Genomic DNA, 18629 nt, shown 5'->3' on the forward strand with positions numbered 1-18629 from the left:
AATTCTTGGACCAAGAACAGTCCAATTCTGCTAAATTGTAACGGCATTACTTCCCCCTAAATTTTTACTTCGAAACTGAAATGGGAACATAGCGAATAAAGTTACATTTATCGTTATCGTAACTTCAAAATGTTTGAATTCAAACATGTTTGAATCGAACATGTTTGTTTGATATTTCACGTTCGTATCTTCACCGTCACCTGTTTGTCGCCACCCTCTGCAATATATCAAGATGTCGCGCATATTTCACGATAATAAAAAGTAATTCTTCGGTGGGCTGAATCGAACCGCCATCATCTGTTATTTACCACTGCCGCGGTTCACCACGAAACTTCCAATATGCTATTCATAACATTTCGGGATAAGTTATCCGCCTTATTTTTCGGCCAGTCACTTCGCCAGATTGAAATGGAAATGCGTGAACTCCTCCGTCGCCACAGCGAGTCTGCTCGGTACAATGGTCGTCGTATTCTTCCGGCCAAGTCATATATTAAATCTCAATCTGCGTGTACTTGCTCGTGGTGCTCTGGAAACTTCTCAAATTACATTCCCAAAGAACCTCGATATTTTTCTAATAGTTCCTGAGACGAGCGATTAAGTCTACGTAAAAATGTATTTATTTTTCAATTTGTACACACAACAAATCTAAAGTTTCCACGGTAAAAATCCGCAAAGATCGACCTGTTTTCTGGAGGGTCAGTTCCTCCACGCCTTGACGAATAGTTTCCCAGCGGTGGTGTCGGGAAAATGAGAGAGAAACAAAGTTGGGGAAGCTGTGAAACGCGTTGAAACGTCAGACAAATTGCATTAAATCTCCATTCGCGTCGCATGGAAAATATGAACGCGTGCAGGGACCCCGACCTAAATATTGATACGCCTCGGATGAATTGCACCGGTTGCATCTTTCATGCGATCGGCGTGGTCGATCGTTTCGCGACTCAATCCTGGGTAGAAAATAAAATCACCTACGGCGTCTTCCTGCGTGACTATCGTTGACCATCCGTAAATCATTAGTGTAAATAGACTAACAGATATAACAGAAAATGAAACATTGCTTCCGTTTCTTTCCTCGAGAAAGATTATCTTCTCCGTTCGAAACCAAATCTTGAACAAGATATTGTATGACCCACTTAGAAAAGGTCTATTAATAACCTTTCGTGACTAAGAACTCATACACCGGGTTTTATGCTTTTATCTCTGATCTGTTTCGAATAATTACGATAACGGTTGGTCCATTACTCGAAGCAATTTGTAGAAAATTATACCGAGTGTGACCACGTGTGTAAAAAATACGAGGATATCGCGTATTACGACTTCGTATCCCATAAATTTCGCGCAATCGGTGTGGAATCTTAACAACCATTACGAAGGAAGAAATTGAACTTAATTTCGTACGTTCGAGGAGAGCGAAAATAAAGTTACCCGATGAAACTGATTCGACTCTAGAGCTCACATAATTCGCAATTTCCCACAGAGTAAACGTTATTTGCATTCAGAGTAATGGATCCAAAGCAACGCCTTTACCATTTAATCCTATTCTACCAAGTTCTCGCCGAGAGATCGATCCAATATACGGATCCCTTGACTAACCACCGAAAAGCCTGCATTTCAGCCAGGCTGGATACTTCACTGATGAGTTCACAACAGTCGAGACAGAATCAATTGGTCTCCCAAGGCCACTGGAGGATAACTCCTACCATTCCGTCTGATTAACCCACCGTTCGATTCTTCTCCACTTTGGCCTGAGTTTGCTTGGTCTCACAGTTGCGTTCGATACGGATGGAGTAGGTACCACTTCACATGTGTAAATTAACAAGATATGTAACAAGAAATATAAATAACACGATTTCTTCTTTGAAGAGCTAAAGTACAAGAACAATCTCAAACACTTAAGGATGTCCCAACAGTAAAATCATAGCACTCGGGATCCAAAGTAACGTGCATCAACGTTCCCTAAATCTCTCTCTTCAGGTTTGAAAGCTTTAATAGAAAAAAAAACTACCAGTAATAAAAAATACCAAATAGTTCTTAGCTTGACCCAATCACCATTTGCGCAAAGCTTCCTCCAGACTGGCGCTCAACAGTTAACGACGTTCCCTCGTAAGAGAATCAGGAGAGTTGCCCTAACCAGCTTAAGGTCCTTCCCTTCCGGGCCCCGATTCGAAAAGCCTGTAAAAGTTTCCTCGAGGTACTCACGATGCTCCCAACTTGTTTGTTCCCAGTGGAAGAAGGTGATGGCCCGTACCACGCGCTCGCGACGAAAAATGGCGAACACGACTGATGCTCCCTCGCCTGCGAGCAGCCTTTTGTCGTCCACGACGACGACCCCGTTCACCAGCCCGACATCGACAGCCTACTCCACCGAGGGCTACACCTTCAATTACAGCGGCCTGTCTAGCCTGGGTGGCTACTCGTTGGAGGACTTGAATTACACGGAATTCTGGGTGGACGTCTGGAATAGCACCGAGGCCAGTAACGTAACCGAAAGGTTAAATACCACTGTGCTGTCATCGGGAGGAGGCTACTGCGACGAATGGGAAGCAGCCCAGCACAAACTCTTCCAGGTGAGCACCTGGCGATATTTTTATACGTAGAGACGCGGTTGTTGAGTAGGTCTGTGAGAGTAGCTAGAGTAAGATAAAGAGAAAAGAGTTGGACTAGAATTTCTATGATAGTCGTTAGGTGTTTCTAGGTACGATATTAGTAATCGATAGAATGCAACCTTGTTTATCCTAGCGAATTATATTTGATTTACAATTTTTGTCGATAGTCATACCGAAATCGTTTATATCGTCGAAAGTGCGACCGTTGAGGAAATGTCGCGTGAAATGGCGCAACTAAAAATCTCTGATCCGTAAATGATTAAACGTCGACTCTCGAGCGGACGGACGGGTATAGTGCTGTTAATTAATAACAATCCTGTTCACTTTTTAGCGTTGTCAAAGAGCTTCGCGAAAGCCTCTAGAGCTCAAAGGCTTTCGTTCGGCGTTTTAAAAATTTCGTTGAATTCGGTTAGAACATCGAACGCAGGGAACAATGCTTCGTCGAGCCGGCGGAACAGTCGTCCTTTTCAGCGATGGATTTACTTTCGAAAGCCATTCTTGCATACGGAGTATTGGGTAACTAATGAAAATCGTGAAACGAGTAGGGCACGGAAGGATAAAACCGCTCGTATCTGTCCCTGATAACGAGAAACTCGCGTAATACTGCACCGACCGCTCGACATTTATCTTTTTCCATGTTGATGGAAAAAGTGTGCTACGAGTTCTAGAAAATACATTGAAAACGTAGTTTAATTTTAGTATTTTCAGTCTCTTGACTCTTCATATTTTTCTACAATTTTTCTACTACTCTCGTAGGGAATAGCTCGCACGTGTAATAACGCGACGATATTAATATTTCATTCTGTGCAAGTGCATATGAAACGGAGACAGTCATATCGGTGCAAGTCGCATCTTTCCTCTGAGAAAAATTTTCATTCCGACGGAACTTTCCTTAGAATAAATTTGAATGCTTGCCGTGCACACAAATCAATATTAACCCTTTCAGACCTGGCGTCCACAATCGAGGGGCACGAAATACTCATACTTAAATCTGAATGCCCTTATTTGTGCACACGAAGAAAGACCAGTTTTCCCTGAAAACTACACTATTAGGATTCTTGTCTCTCACGAGGCGACCTTTGGGTTTACCTTTTTGCCCCAGGCGGCGAATCTGTTCTTCGCGGCGGCGTTCTTGGTGCCGCGGTCCTTCAAGGCCTCAGTTTTGGCTCTTCGCACATTTCTGACGGCTGGCTTCATGCTGGCCGCCCTCTGGGCCGGGATCACCATATGCGCACTGGATGCCATGCTATGGTGCCTGGCCCTCGGCCTTCTGAACGGTATTCACTCCCTCATACTAGCCTGTCGATTTCTGCCGCCTGCGCTCAGCCCGGAGCTCGCCGAGCTCTATCTGAAACTCTTCAAACCGTACAAGGTCAGCAAGAAGCACTTCCAGGAGCTGGCTAAGGAGGCGAGGATACTCAAGCTGGATTCTGGTCAGACCTACGCCACCGAAGGCGTCACACCCGCCGACGAACGGCTGTCGATACTCTTGCGTGGCAGGTGAGTGTCAAACCGGCGCGATTCGAGTTTCGAAATAGTCGTGGAATCGATTTGGGGAAACGGTCGGCGGTATATACTTCGCGAAACCGGGTAGTCGCTTCGACATGCACGGGAAGTTAGCTTTATTGTATATCGTACCCTGCTTACTTCGACGTCTAGCGGAGTAGTTCTTTGTCTTTGTGTTTTTGTATAGCGATAAGTAGTTGGGTAGTAACGAATTTTCCAAACGAGACTTCAATTGTGATCGCGTGTTTGAATATAAAATTCAAACGAATAATGTAGCCACTTTGGTTCTATTAGCAAACATAATCGCGAAGTCTCTTTTGGAAAATTCTTTAGGCGAATAGATGATTCGATACGAAGTAGCGTGCAGAATTGTAGGATAGGAGTTGAAATAACAGTACGAGTATAGTTTGAATTGAATTACCATCTAGTGTTCTTTATTAAAATTGACTTCAATACAGTTACAGCCATTAATGCTAAATACAATGATTCAAAATTGAAGCAAAACAATGACGAATCGGTTCGGAATGATCGAGGATCAACAAAATTACGCGAAGTTATCTGCCGTCATGCGCGAGTTTGAACTTTCCTGTAAAAACACTTTCCAGTTCGCGAGAAATTCACGTCTCCGCGAGCATCGCGCGCGTTCTGTTTACATTTCCCATACAAAACACTGGCTTCGGGTGCCAGATTGAAAAGCGCTGTCAGGTCAAAGCTTCCGGAGTTTAAAGAATCGTTTTTCGCGGCTGACGTACACCGTTCGCACCTCGGAGATTTTGTTTACGTTAATATTTCAAAACTGTTCTAATTCACAGTAGTAACATCCCTGAACAGGAGGGGCTTGAACGGACCGCGTTAAATTTAATATTTACAACCTATTCTAAATGAAAATTGTACTTGAATTTCTGAAACCTCTGAATAATAAATAATAGAGGCCCTTAAATTCGAAAGATTTTCGGAGCTTGGAAAATTGAAAGAATGGTTATGGTATAATGGTTATTCATGGCTCAGGCTGAAGGTGACTTGCGACGGGACGTATTTGCACCACATCAAAGCTTATCAATTCGTCGACTCGCCCGAGTGGGAGGCCATGCACGAGAACATCGACGACGTCTTCCAAGTGACGATCAGAGCCGAGGAGTCCAGCACGTACATCTGTTGGACGAGGCTGAAGTTGCTCAGGGTACTCAGGCATAGGCCGCTACTTAAGGTCGTCCTCAACACCCTCATCGGTAAGGACATTACGTCCAAGTTGTACGCCCTTAACGAGCAGCTCGCTGGTGTCGCCGCGGCCAGTGAGACAACCTCGTCGAATCCTTACAGAGGCGTCGCGAGAAGTCTTAGCGTCGACGCTGTTAACACTGAAACTGCCGGAAGAGTACGCTCGACCACGTGGAAGGCACAGAGGAGGCACAGCAATCCGCGCAGCGACAGTAAGTACACTCCAATAAACTTACTTATCTAGAATTCCTATTCCCATCTCACTTGTACCTTTCTCGGTTAGTATCCACCATGAAACCCTCCAAACCACCAGGTTATTTTATCTACGGCATTTTAAAATACTCCAACGTTTCCTCATCATTCCAGCTAGCTTTCTCAGAGCTCATCAGACCGTCATTTGACCCCCTGAACAAGCTATCTACAATATAACCTAAACGTCAAACCATTTCACCTCAACGACCCCCGACTACACCCCGAGGATCTACCAGACCTAACCTACGCCGTATTACGATCTCCCTCAACTTCTACCTTCTAAAGTCGTCGTCGTAGAATTCTCATCTAAAAGTCCACTCATCCCTAGTAGTCTCGCGCAAACGAAGGGTAGATCTAACGTCGTTACGGGAGACGCGATCGATCGGCATCGAATAGCAATTACGCGGATTGCATGCACGATACGTGGAGCTGACGAGAGTTGAAATTGACTGCTCCACAGGGAGTTCACCCTCTCGGTACTCGCACCAGTACTGGGCGCCCGTGGTGGCGAATCACTTCCCACCGACTTCGCCGTTCACCCCTGGCCAGAACCTCGGGTATTCGTTACTGCCGCAGGGTGTTCAGTTCTCGCCACCGCCAAGGGCGCCCGTTCTGTCGCACCAGTCGTTGACGAGGCAACGCAGCGGCGGCACCAGCGGCGATTACACCCTGCTACCTCAGACGCCGAAGCTCGAGAGGAAACGCTCGAAAAAGGGGACGAGAGAGGTGAGTACGCCCGTTACACCGATATCGGGGCTTTCTCCTAAGTGGAATACCTTGCGAGGATCTCGGGGGACCAATGGGACACGGGATAAGTAGAATCGCCTTCGAGGCGATTGTGTTTACCTGGGGATTTTTCATTTTCTGAAATTGCGGAACGTCTGGGTTGAACTTCGCGGAATTGGGGAGGTTTCGGAGATTCGGGGAATAAATTCTAGCGCAGGCTTGACTTGGACTGAACTGTGACGTTTTACGTGTACTTTGAAATTAACTTTGCGCAATTAATTGAATTTTATTCAGGTTGCCTATGTACAATGTACTAAAAAATGTATAGAATATTAACGATTAAGTACACCTTACACTGTTTAAAAAAATAGCAGATACTCTCATTAAAATTTCACTGTAGAAATATGGATCTAAATGAACATTCACGGTCTAGTTGCGAGCATTCCAGGAACAATGTTGAATCTGCAGATAGGAAAGACTATTTTATTAGGTTCAATGTACTACATAAGCAGAATATACACGACGTCACTACACGATACGTTGGTGACGACGAGGACGAAGCTTAATGTGTACAAACGCATAACGCATGTCTGATGACGTTCACAATAACGATGACAATCACTATGTACAATAATAACAACACGACGGTGTCCATTACACACATATTCCGCATATATGCACATGCTCTGCGCATGCAACTACATTAATTTGCATATTTACATGCATCCTACCTATACGGACTGATTCGACTATTTGCATATAAAATATACTCTCGCCCGCGAAGAGCACACACGCATAAACACCCCGAGTTCGATTACGAGCTTGAAAATAATTTAGAAACGAGGTCGGTCGCGACCCCAAAAGTCTTCTAACTCTTATTTTTCGACTATAAATCGCTTCCGAGGCAATAGATTAAAGGGGTCATTCTTATCAGAGTCCACCAGGGTCCTGGAACGAAACACCTTTCCACTTCTTACCGGGGGAACGATCCGTATTCATAAATAATTTTCTTTCGGGAAGAAATATTCGTTGCTCCATTCCGACCTCTCAACGGAGGCATTAGTTCGTCGCGAAACAAAAACTGTCCAACTCCGTTGAACGGGCGACTGATATCGTAAGAACGCTAACGGCACCGTTGTTCAATAGCTCGTGCATCACGTGCATCTTTGGCTTTTGTTTATCTCCGTTTTCCGGGCTCGAACAGATTGCTCCCCGAGCCGCTGCGACTTTCCGTCGCGTCGTTTCTTCCCCATTGTTCGCGGATGATTAAGTGTCCCCCAGTAGAAGCCCTGGTTTCGCCTGTTTCTTCGTTCTGGGATTCCCCAAGTCAAGAGTAAGCCGCAAAAAAAGCTCGACGAACCGTTTCGCTGTAGAAAAGCTCAATTACGACGCGTGCTCGAGCTAGGGATGCGAGCCGATATCGAATTAAAGTCCGTTCGCTCGACCAACGCCGCCGGGTGACTTTACTCTTACCCCGCACGCAAAAAGGAGAGCGACGAAATGAGCAGGCATCCAACTGTTGTCCACTCGTGGATGAAGCAGCTGTCACGAAAAGGGTGGAAACAGACACTCCAAGACACGAGTGTCCGGGAAACTGGCTTCCGCCGAGACACAAACGCCGCGAGGTTAGGCACGTTTTCTTTCTTCCTTTGTCTAAAGGGAATCTCGCTAATCCGCCATTTACCGCGGATACTTTTTCTTTGGACGAATTATTTTTCTTCCACTTCTCTCCCAAATCGAAACAGAGTGTCTGGTTTAGATGCTGTAATCTAAATCTACTCACGAAAGTGTAATAAACGTTTTAAAATGCGTTCGAAGCGACTATCGAATTTACGACACGTCAGGTAATTCATTGCCTGAAAAGCGCGGTCGCGGTTGCAAAATATTGCCACTGAAATTTATATCTGTATGCGCATATTCGCGAGCGCGAGATGTGTTTGGAATATTGAAAACACGCGTGTAAAATCGAGTAGACATATTTTAAATTCGAACGCAGCGCGGATAGAGGTGCGACCACATTTTTTGCACGTCATTGCGAATATTCAGCTCGCCGTGTGCATACGCGAACGCATTGGTTTTAATACTGGATACATTCTACTTACGGCTGGCGTAATTCCTCCGTTCTAACGAGTGCAATTTCTAGTCACCGTTAAATCATCATCTTCCATTTGCGCGATACAAAGCGGAACAGGGAAAAGTTTTAATCGTGCGAAATAATGCTCGCATAATTGCGTTGAACCTGCGCTACTCGTACCTTCTGGTGTACCGTAAATAGAATCCTTAGACGTAGTCGCGAGTATTATATTATAAATCCGAGACGGGTGGAAGTAAACGGCGTGCAAGAAAATCGCATGACGAATCTGCTGCACGCAGAGCGAGAAACTTACAGAAATACCTGTTCAACACTCGGCAAGAAAATTCGATAAACTTCGAGCGAGTGCAAGGACACGCTTAATCGCTCCTGCTGTTTGATAAGTGTTCGTAACGAGGCGTTCGCACGTTCATTGCGAAACGGGAAAACGCGAGATTAGAGATGAGCTTAACAATGGCGTCGATGGACATGCATTCGTGAGAAGTCTTGCCGATGATATGTCAACTATAAGAATTCCGACGCGAAATGACGAGAAGTTATAGGTGATTATACGCCGTGGACGCGTGGGACTGATACGCGAGCAAATTTGTTCTGAAAACGTGACCGATGGAGGCAATTGATAAGACAAAGGACCGCGTGTTAGGGCGAATGTTAAGAACGACGTGATCGCATGTAACGCTTGGATATTTCACAGCCACGTGTGCACACGTGTTATTAACTTTGCGAGGCATATTAAGCACACCCGTGCGCGCGATAAAAAATTGCGTCAAATTCGCGAGAAATAACTCGGGACAAGTTTCTAACATAGAAGAACAAATACTTGAGTTCGAGTTCGTCAGAAAGAGAATGGTTCACAATCGAGTTTCATTTAACATGAATATATGTTTGTAACAGTGAGAGAAAATAGGAGCCAAAGAGCATGAACACGTTTTTTGTGCTATAGTCTTCCACTGATGACGAAATCGGACCATTCCCCAACAGGGCAACCGTTTTCACCTATTGCGCCACACTTATCATTGTTGACGACGAAACCTGTCGCCTGCAAATGACAAATTTCCCCAGCTATTCTGGAACAATCGCGATAATATTCTACCTGGCTCCTTTGGCTTTTAGCTTTGACCTTTTCGTACGACACTTCAACCGACAGCCGACGTCAGCGCAGCGAGGAATAATTTTTTCAGCAACCAACAGAGTCGCCATACCCAGTGCAACATACGAAAAGCTTAGATTTTGGAATTCGAATAGCCTACACCTTATAGTCGATAGAATCGTCCATTCGAAGATGTGCTTGATGAATCGATCAAAAATTCAGAACGATAAATGAAACGTATACAGAATGTGACACTTTAAATTACAGTTACAGTAAGGGTGCATTTATAAAGGTATTACTATAACGACAAGCGAACGGCGTGGAAATTATGAGCTTATCAAGCACAATTGAAAATACAAATGCGCCGCGTTCACAGAATCATCAAACAGCATTAAAGCGTATTCCGCTGTAACGGGTCTCAGCCAAGCGTTTCACCTCGCGACAGGTCTGTATATTAACGACTTCTACAATCAGATTTGCATAACGCAGCCTGAAGTATACCTATGTACGCTGCAGCGTAACCAAAGATCGAGGGAAGGGTCGGACAATCATCTGGAAGCGCCGAGTTACAGTGTTTGAATTAGCATTTGGATTAATACCAAATGTGTTTGAATCTTCGTACTCGACGAATTGAAACTTTCCTCGATCTTCGGAAATGCTTTCGAGTAGCTATAGTAGGATTTAATGTAGTAGAAGACATGGTAATACGCAAACTTATAATAAAGTAGTTAAGTTTGGACATGTGGGGGGGGGATCTACCCTCGAGTACTTGATGATTTAATGTGTTATTTTTGATTCGGGGACATTCTCTTGAAAAATTTGCATTCTAAAATATGGTTCTCTTGTGAAAGAAGACAATATTTCAAATTCAATTTTTTTTTTTTTTTTAACTGTTTCAGGTGACGTTCGAGACGCCCGTATGACGGTCGCTCGACGGGGAGGGCCCTGCCAGCGTGCCTCTTCTGTCTCTATCGCCGCAGCGTTCCGCCTAGCCCCGTCGAGATCTCGTTAAACCGAACCATCTTCAAGGGTTCACCCTCTGAGGCGTCGGTCGCCGCTTGTCGCCACGGCTGCGTGGCCTAATCGCACGGCCTATCAGCTGACAGAGCCCTACGTGCCCGCGCGGTGTTGCGCGACAATCCGAGAGACGCGGACGAAAAGGACACGTAAACACCGAGTGACAGTGCTCTGCGGACTTCCGGTTTGGCTCGACACGATCGGGAGAAGGAACCACCGGTTCCGAATCGAGCCTAGTCGAGACGCGCGACGCCCAGATACACGTTCATATCCCGCAAGTGCTACGCCTTACACGTTCTTATTGACACTACACGCATACACACACAAACACACATACGTACACGCAAACACGTGCACGGTTATCTAACAGCGTCGCGCGTTCGCGATCGATCCAAGTGAATGGAAAAAGTGCACGGTGAGTCCCCGAATCGAGTGAACGAGTGTCCCCCAAAAACGAGTGTCTTGTTCTTGTTCCTCCTCGAAGGGAGAGGGATGAACGTCGAGGAACGAGCAAACTCGCCCCCCGTGTCTCGCGTGGCGAAACTGAAACGAGAGCAGGGAGACGCCTCGCTACTCGAATTACACGCTCGATTGTCGGAATATCGAATCCACCGAGCCTGGCTACGAAAGGTTCGCGGGAGGAGTCGGGACTCGGGCAAAATGGTTGTTTTTTTATTAGTTTGTGTGACAAGTCCGTTTCGAGAAACATCATTTCGAGATTGTTGCTTGCATCGGCTGGCAATGGATTAACATATCGAGTCGAGGATGGGTCGAATGAATGGAGTGTTTGTATTTCAATTTGTTCTTTTAAAGCAGCCTGATTACTGACGATGGGAAGTGAGTCTGAAAAGATTCACTGGTCTGAGCAGGAGGATACACCATTTGCCAACATCAAATTTCAATTGTACGCCTGAATTTTTTAATAACAAAGATGGACTTTCGAGGAATGTTTATGTTAACAGAAGGTCATAGAACAGAATGGAGTATGTATCAGTTACAAGGTAAGTTCAATGTAAAATTGGCAGTACTTTATATTCCCATGATAAAGCGCGAACGGACTTATTACACAAGCGTGTACAACGTAGAACGTTTTGAATTCTCGGATTCGTGTTAGTTTCAGATTTTACCGAATTAATGCACCGAGTGTGGCTCAAATCCTAGGGTCGAAATAACGTTTAAAATGAAATGTTGGAATAAACTGAAACAGCCAACAAAATTTATTTTATACTCAATTCTCTGTTTACACGGTCCATGCATCATACGGTTTCAATTTAACGCGGTCCAAAAGAAAAAGGGAACTGGTTTCCATGAATTTTTTTCCTCGCAAAGTTGGTTTCATTCGTCATCTCTTCGATTAATATTTCGCCCGTTTCCCGCCATAAGCGATACGTCTTCTGTTTGCGCGATGTTATGCGGAATGATATCCACCGTGTAAAAAGAAAATTGAGCGCATTTTTATTCGCTCGGAGAGCCGACGAGACGCTCTTCCGTAATCGAATCGTTCTTTTTCCGTTTCGTTTCTACGAGGGCTCGCGTTGTCGACGAACTTCCTCCTCTTTCCGCCACTTGCGTTGTGCGTTCGCGCGAGCTGAACTTCCGGTTGGGAGACTACGAATCGCGTTAAACGTGTTTGATCGTAAGGAAACACCCGAGACGGCGCATCGTGATCTTTCGTTAACAGTCGAACGTTGAACGATCAACAAAGACGGGCGAAATTCTCAACGGAACCAAAATTTCAATGAAAATACGATGATATCGAGCAAAGGATACACTATTGGTCGAATAAAAGTTTGCCCATCTTCGACGATCAGCGATCGAGGGAGAGTAGATTATAATCGTATACTTTCGACGAGCGTCGCCACCTTGTACACCATTACATCGACTGTGATTATAACGGATATAATTGTTAAGTCTTTCAGAGAAAACGCTGATTAAATACACGTACGGAAACACACCGCAATGCGAATTAACGACTACATGATAACCAGGGGTCCGCGTGTTGGATAAATTCAGACGTCTGACAGTTGATTCACAGTATTTATTTTTAATTATTGCTCGTATCAGGCAATACATTATTCCAGTAATCAATTTCTAAATATTCTGCAAAAAGAAATCAATCGTACAGGCGGTTATTTAAATTGGAAACTATAACGCAATGCAGTATCCATATTTTTTAAAATTCGTTTGCTTTTCAAACCAACCAGTCAACGATTAAAAAGGTAAAACAGAGACACCTTACTCAATTATTATTTTAATTAATCCACGGAATTGTATTTTTCTCCGACCATCCAATTATATCGGACCAGTTACCCTAATTTACATCGGAAAGACGTCTGAATTGGAGGCATCGATCGCGGGGACTCCCGTAGCAAAATGTACGCAACAAAACAAAAAAATGAATTAAAAACGAGAAAATACAAAAATGTGATACGCCGCGAACGCAACGCAGAATTTAAAATTAAAGACGAGCCGGGAATTGTTGCATTCGCGCACCGGGACGAACGAAAACAAAACACAGGGCGCGAGGTCGCGCGAAAACACACAGGGAACCGCACACAGACAGGCGAGGGAGGAAAACGCGAGTAGAGAGATAACTGAATTAATAAAAAGTAAATAAATAAACGAAAATACGCGAGAACGAGTACGACGAACGAGAGCGAGGGAGAGCGTAATCTCCAGACGTAACGCAATAAGTGCTTTGTTAAAAAGAATAAAACCTGCAATAAAGTGCTTCGAAAAAAAAAAAAATATGTAGTTGATTACGAAAGGGTTTAAAGAGCAAAAAGTTATTATTAAGGCGAAGTAAGAAGTAAGACTAATTAAACGTCGCGTCGCGAGATATAAATAGAGAACACGTAGTGGTAACAAAAGAAAGCAAAAAAAATTAAATAAAAATAAGACGAAAAGAGATGATGACGAAAACGAAAAAAGAAAAAAAAAACAAAACAATGTGTGTTTGTATGTTTCTATGTTTATATAATCCCCGCGTGTGAGAGCGAGGCTGTAGAAGATCTAGAAGACGCACAAACGATCTGAAACGACCGTAACAAACGGACAAGAACAAATACATGACGAATGAGAAATTAAACGGCGAACGAAGGGGGTGAGAACGAGCGTTGCCATATGCCGAGGGGTGAAATTCGGGCGCCAGGTGCACGCGTAATGTAACAACGATTACGTGGCGTAACGTTGGTTGTAAAACGCGTCGTGTTGCGTTTGGCAAGAATTGTAGCGCGTTATAGTCGTCGATGCCATGGGCGCTACGTTCGTCGGAAAATATATTTCGTACCTGCCAGAACGATGTTGCGACGCGGTCCATGTTCTTTTCTCGAGGGCGTGAACAGAACGTGCGACACGCGTTTCAGTTGTTGTCGATGGCCACTGCCGTAGAAATTGTGAGCGTAGAGAGATAAACACAGCTAGTAATTTTTCTTCGTGACCTAGGTGAGACATTTTTAACGTGCACTCCTCTGTTTCTTATTATTCATCCGGTAGTTTTCTCGTAGGCGAAGATATAAAGGAGATACAAGAGTAAACTTTTTTTTTCCAATCGAATTATCTGTTCTCGTTAGAGAAGTTTTTACAACGAAAATTCTGGCGTAGACACAAAGTTCTAATAACGAATGAAAGTTAAACAGCCTCCGTATTTGTTATTTGTTCGAGTAAAATTGTAACCTGTTTTAAGGCTACCGAAGGATTATCCTTACCATATCGTTTGGCTATCATGCTGCACTGTATCCAATCTCTTTGCTCAAAAGCGTAATCTCTCTTTCTCAAACAGAGATAAGGTGATACGGTGTAAAATTGAGAGTCGCTCCTGGTGGTGGCTTTGAACAGTCGATTAATTTTGATTCGTCATACGAGGAGAAGTCACTGAATTTTATTCGTTATTCGAAATAAAATTTGCCCAACTCTGATAGACGATGCATCACGATTCCCGCGTGAAAGAGCCTTCGACTATAGTCGCTTTTCCAGACACTCTTACGCTTTCGTGTATCTTCGATATTTAACCACATAGGGAGCCAACGAGTTTCACGATCGATCGAGATCGGTTGACGTCACTGTCGAGAGCATAGAATCGTAATTGTATAGTTTCTATGACAATACGTACGTGGTAGAAGTATCTCAAGAAATCCAATTTTCGCCGATGTTGTTCTCACTCGACCGTGGACACGTTTACATATTGACGCGCTTATATTTTTATATATGTATAGTAAAAGAATTGTAAAATAGTATCTATAGTGTTGTACATAAGAGACAGTATTACGTATCGTGATAAACGCAGTCGAACGCTTTGAAACCTTTCTCGTGTCGCTAGCTGAACATCAGAGGTGGGCGAAATTCGTAGGTGAATATTTCTGATGACGAATAAAAGATCAGCAACATTTGGGTTGAATACAAATTTTTGGTCCGAATTAATATTATATTTCACGTTAAATGAAAAAATGAAAGCTGTTTGGTCGAGTACATGCTCCGAATACATAGTGCCACGTTTTTTTTTATTCGAATACTATTTTGCCCATCTCTGCTGAATGCATCAATGTACTCGAATATTGCATTAAGTAGATCTCTGTACGTGTATATCATCCTTTGTGGTCTGAATTATTTTGCGAATTGACAATGTTTATTTCTTCGCTCGCGTTGTGTTCTACTTACAAGTATAATCAAATTTCTATTAATGGAGACTTTGATTACGATTCGAAGAGCAACGAATAATCCTTCGTTTATTAAAAATGCATCCTGAATTGCACGCGTGTCTACTTAACCAGCGAAATAACACGAAACTGACAAACGAGCATATCAAAATTAACGCGACTGCAATTCCGTGTATTTGCGAACGATCGACGGTTATAAATAATTTACAGGATAACGAGTAGTGTTTCACAAATCCATCGATATCGTTGTAGTGGATATAAACGCTCTGATATTGGCTTACATTTAACAGTAATTTTTCTTATCGACGAAACCGTTATTATCTGTTTGGGTTCGATTATAATAAACGTTTTTCAAAATAAAAGTCATCGTACCGTTCACGTGTGCCTTCGTTAATTTCAGCTCTCATCCTTTCCTGTCCTTCTTCAACTGCGGGTCACATATCATAGTGGTGTTTTGTTAAGCTCCACCAGTATGAAAAATCTAAGAGAAAAGGTCCTTAAGACCGCTGGAGACTGAAGTTAAATAGGGCTTCCAGTACTTGTTCTCGATGACTTGGACAACGCAAAGAAAATTCATTGTTGCTAGGGTAATAATATACGTTTCATAGTCTTTGCGTAGAAAATTAGATGATCTTTTTTTAACTTCTTACTCCAGTTCACAATTAATAATGTAATTAATATAATATACACTACTGTGGTATGTTGATTTCTTTCTGAATTCTCACTATTTCACTCTTAATCATAGCTTATTGCATTTCGAAGAGGACCAAAAATTGATATCGATAGAATGTTTCCTATTTTATAATAAAAATCACTGTTAGACGTAAGCCAGTATCAGACTTTTACTAAAAATGTTTCGCAAAGTAGTCTCTAGTTTTCGAATTCGTAAAATGATCGCATCTTGCAAAATGATAGTGTTGACGATCGACTGTTCATATTATTTCGGTTAGAATTCACAGACACTTGTCTCTCGATTTCAAGATAAAATAGCTCGCATCAGGCGATTGATTCGTTCGGCACATCGGATATTGCCAGTCAAAGAGTTAATATTGACCGACAGTAACCAAGACGGCCAGTGAGCGACGGTATCAGTAGTAGCGGACCGTGCTAGTCAGCCGCAACGCCAAAGCGTCGATACCTCCTAAGAAAACTTCGTTCCGTCGTATTGATTTCGAAATCGATAAAAAAATTTGTGGCAAGCTGGCGTCATAAATCGAACCCTCTTTATATTAGCTTCATACTTCATATCTCCCTTCTTAAATTCGACGTAAATTCCCATCGAAAAATTTAATAAAAGGGAGGGTTTGTTATCGTTTCATTCGATTTGAGCAATTCAGAAGTACCTTCGGCTGCCTACCTCCGTGAGCGTATTTTTCTTCAATTAATTCGTATCAATGTTTATCCGAAATAATTGCTGTTTGGACGAACCAGTTTTCGATTGCATAGGTCTGTGACTGTTCGACTAATCTAAAAGTCAAATGTCGTATAGATATACTTAAGCATTTAGTGAAAAATAGAGCAATGAAACGATATATACAAATTCAAGTAATAATAATAGATGAACTTTCAGAGGTTCATTTATAGTACACATCGCACTATTCAAGAAATGTTTAGGTGCTCGATCGGTGCACACAAACTATTCGAATATTTCAGTATTCTTAACTATAATTGGACTCCCAATTACGATCAGGTTGACGAGGAAAGAGCAAACTCGCGTTACGCGTTCTTCGATCGCGTCGATATTGGCATGAAACCAGCCAACAGCGAATGTCTGGCATCATTTTAGGCCGGGTTATTTACATACGAATGGAGACCACGACGAATGCGTTTGCCAAACATTTTTTTTTTGCCGTTCGCTCGATACTTTCGACATCTGCAGGCCGATCGAGGAATATGTCCCGTATAATGCGAACGAGGGTACGAGCTCGCGTGGCAGCTGGTGATTCATAGAACGCGTGTCGAGCCCGTTAATTGTTTAACCGATAATACTGCTTCCGGACAACGCGCGGAACGTAATTAGCGCTTGATGTTCACTCTCTTCCTGGTGCATCTTTTTTGTCTCGTTACGCGTATTATTAAAATAACGCGTTACCATAATTCGATGAGCAAACGTTGGATTCATTTATAATTAAAGGATTTTTTAATAAAACACAAATTTTACGAGTGGAATGAAAGCTAAAGGAAAAGCTTTCGTAACTGAATCGCGGCGCGATGACACTTGAACTTTTATTTTCGTCATTTGTCCCTTTACAAAGACGCTAAAAATGGCTGTTTCTATTGTTACAGAGATTATGGAATTTGGAATATGTTTTTATTTCGTTACCATGCGGCGTCACACGATTCTTCTTCGCGTTGAATTCGAGGGAGAAGGAACGTTAAACAAGATACAGTCGAGGGGTCGAGTAATATAATCATGTTCCACGCAAAAGTATCCTGTAATGTCTCGAGTCAACAGAAGCGAACGTTCGTCAACAACGTTTTTCTCGTCCTGCGACGACAGATAAATGTTGTTTTAATGTCAATTGAGGACGACAAGGTGACACCGATAATACGTATCAAGTGTCGAGTCTTAGTTCGTCCTTTGTGGACTTTGCTTATCGATTTTCAATTATTGTCGTGTCCGCGATGAATATTCCTAAAGGGATTGACGTGAATCGATGGAAATGATTACAGAATGCGCGATGAAAAGTGGCCGACGGCTTTTATGCAAAAACGAGCCGAGTAACAGTTACCGAGGAAATTTCCTATCGAAGTCGTCGTTTATTTCTAGGACGATAGAATCGTGCTGCGATAGAATGCGAAGGAACGTTAAAAGTATTTACTCCATAAATCTCGTGTTTCTCGCTTCTTGTTTCATCTTCGACCACTCGCGGCTCCGCAAACGAAGGGAAACCATTTAGAAAAGGAAGTGTGACAAAAACAGGAGTAGAAAACATAGACAATTATAATCTCGATTGCGTAGAATAAATTACAATGAAATCGAACTCGCGAACATCGTTTTCTTTTTCTATTTAACCACATCCAAGCGTGAAGTTGTATCGAGCATCTCGAGAGCATCCATTTCAAAGAGACTTCAATTAAACATTGACAAGAGGAACTAATTTAAAGTAAACGAAACGAAAGCCTCCATTAACACCTTTTCGTTCGCTTTCGTTCCCCTTTCGAATACCGTATAATGTTTCAAACAAACATCGCGCCGGGGAATGGACAATAATTTCCACCGAAAGTCGTTTCCACGGGCGATCTTGAAATTTCCACTCGCTGAAACGATTCAACGCGACATGGCGCACACGTTTAATCAAATCATATTTTCCGACGAATCGCAGCGTACCAAAGAGTGACTGGAAACCCCGAGAGTGTCTTTTCCGACGTTGTATTTCGCGTTATCGAGAGAATCGGAAAAATGTAAACGAGCGTGTAAGCGAGAGAGAGAGAGAGAGAGAGAGAGAGAGAGAGAGAGAGAGAGAGAG

At 43.1% G+C, this 18629-nt stretch overlaps 1 protein-coding gene across 14 annotated transcripts in view; it reads left to right on the top strand.

Annotated features, from left to right (window-relative positions):
• Positions 1-18623, top strand: part of LOC128876416 (blood vessel epicardial substance-like) — a 58706-nt gene extending 40083 nt beyond the window's left edge. For 11 of the 14 annotated variants that reach the window (XM_054122771.1, XM_054122763.1, XM_054122768.1 and 8 more), the window contains 5 exons: positions 2223-2564; positions 3706-4103; positions 5118-5539; positions 6040-6305; positions 10387-18623. In XM_054122771.1, coding sequence (XP_053978746.1) covers positions 2235-2564; positions 3706-4103; positions 5118-5539; positions 6040-6305; positions 10387-10410 — 1440 coding nt within the window. In that variant the 5' untranslated portion in view covers positions 2223-2234 and the 3' untranslated portion in view covers positions 10411-18623. The remainder of the gene's footprint in view (positions 1-2222; positions 2565-3705; positions 4104-5117; positions 5540-6039; positions 6306-10386) is intronic. The other 3 variants (XR_008457024.1, XR_008457022.1, XR_008457023.1) reach the window with 3 other exon arrangements.
• The last annotated feature ends 6 nt before the right edge of the window (positions 18624-18629 follow it).

Source organism: Hylaeus volcanicus, chromosome 5 (assembly GCF_026283585.1).
Source record: "Hylaeus volcanicus isolate JK05 chromosome 5, UHH_iyHylVolc1.0_haploid, whole genome shotgun sequence".
NCBI lineage: Eukaryota > Metazoa > Arthropoda > Insecta > Hymenoptera > Colletidae > Hylaeus > Hylaeus volcanicus.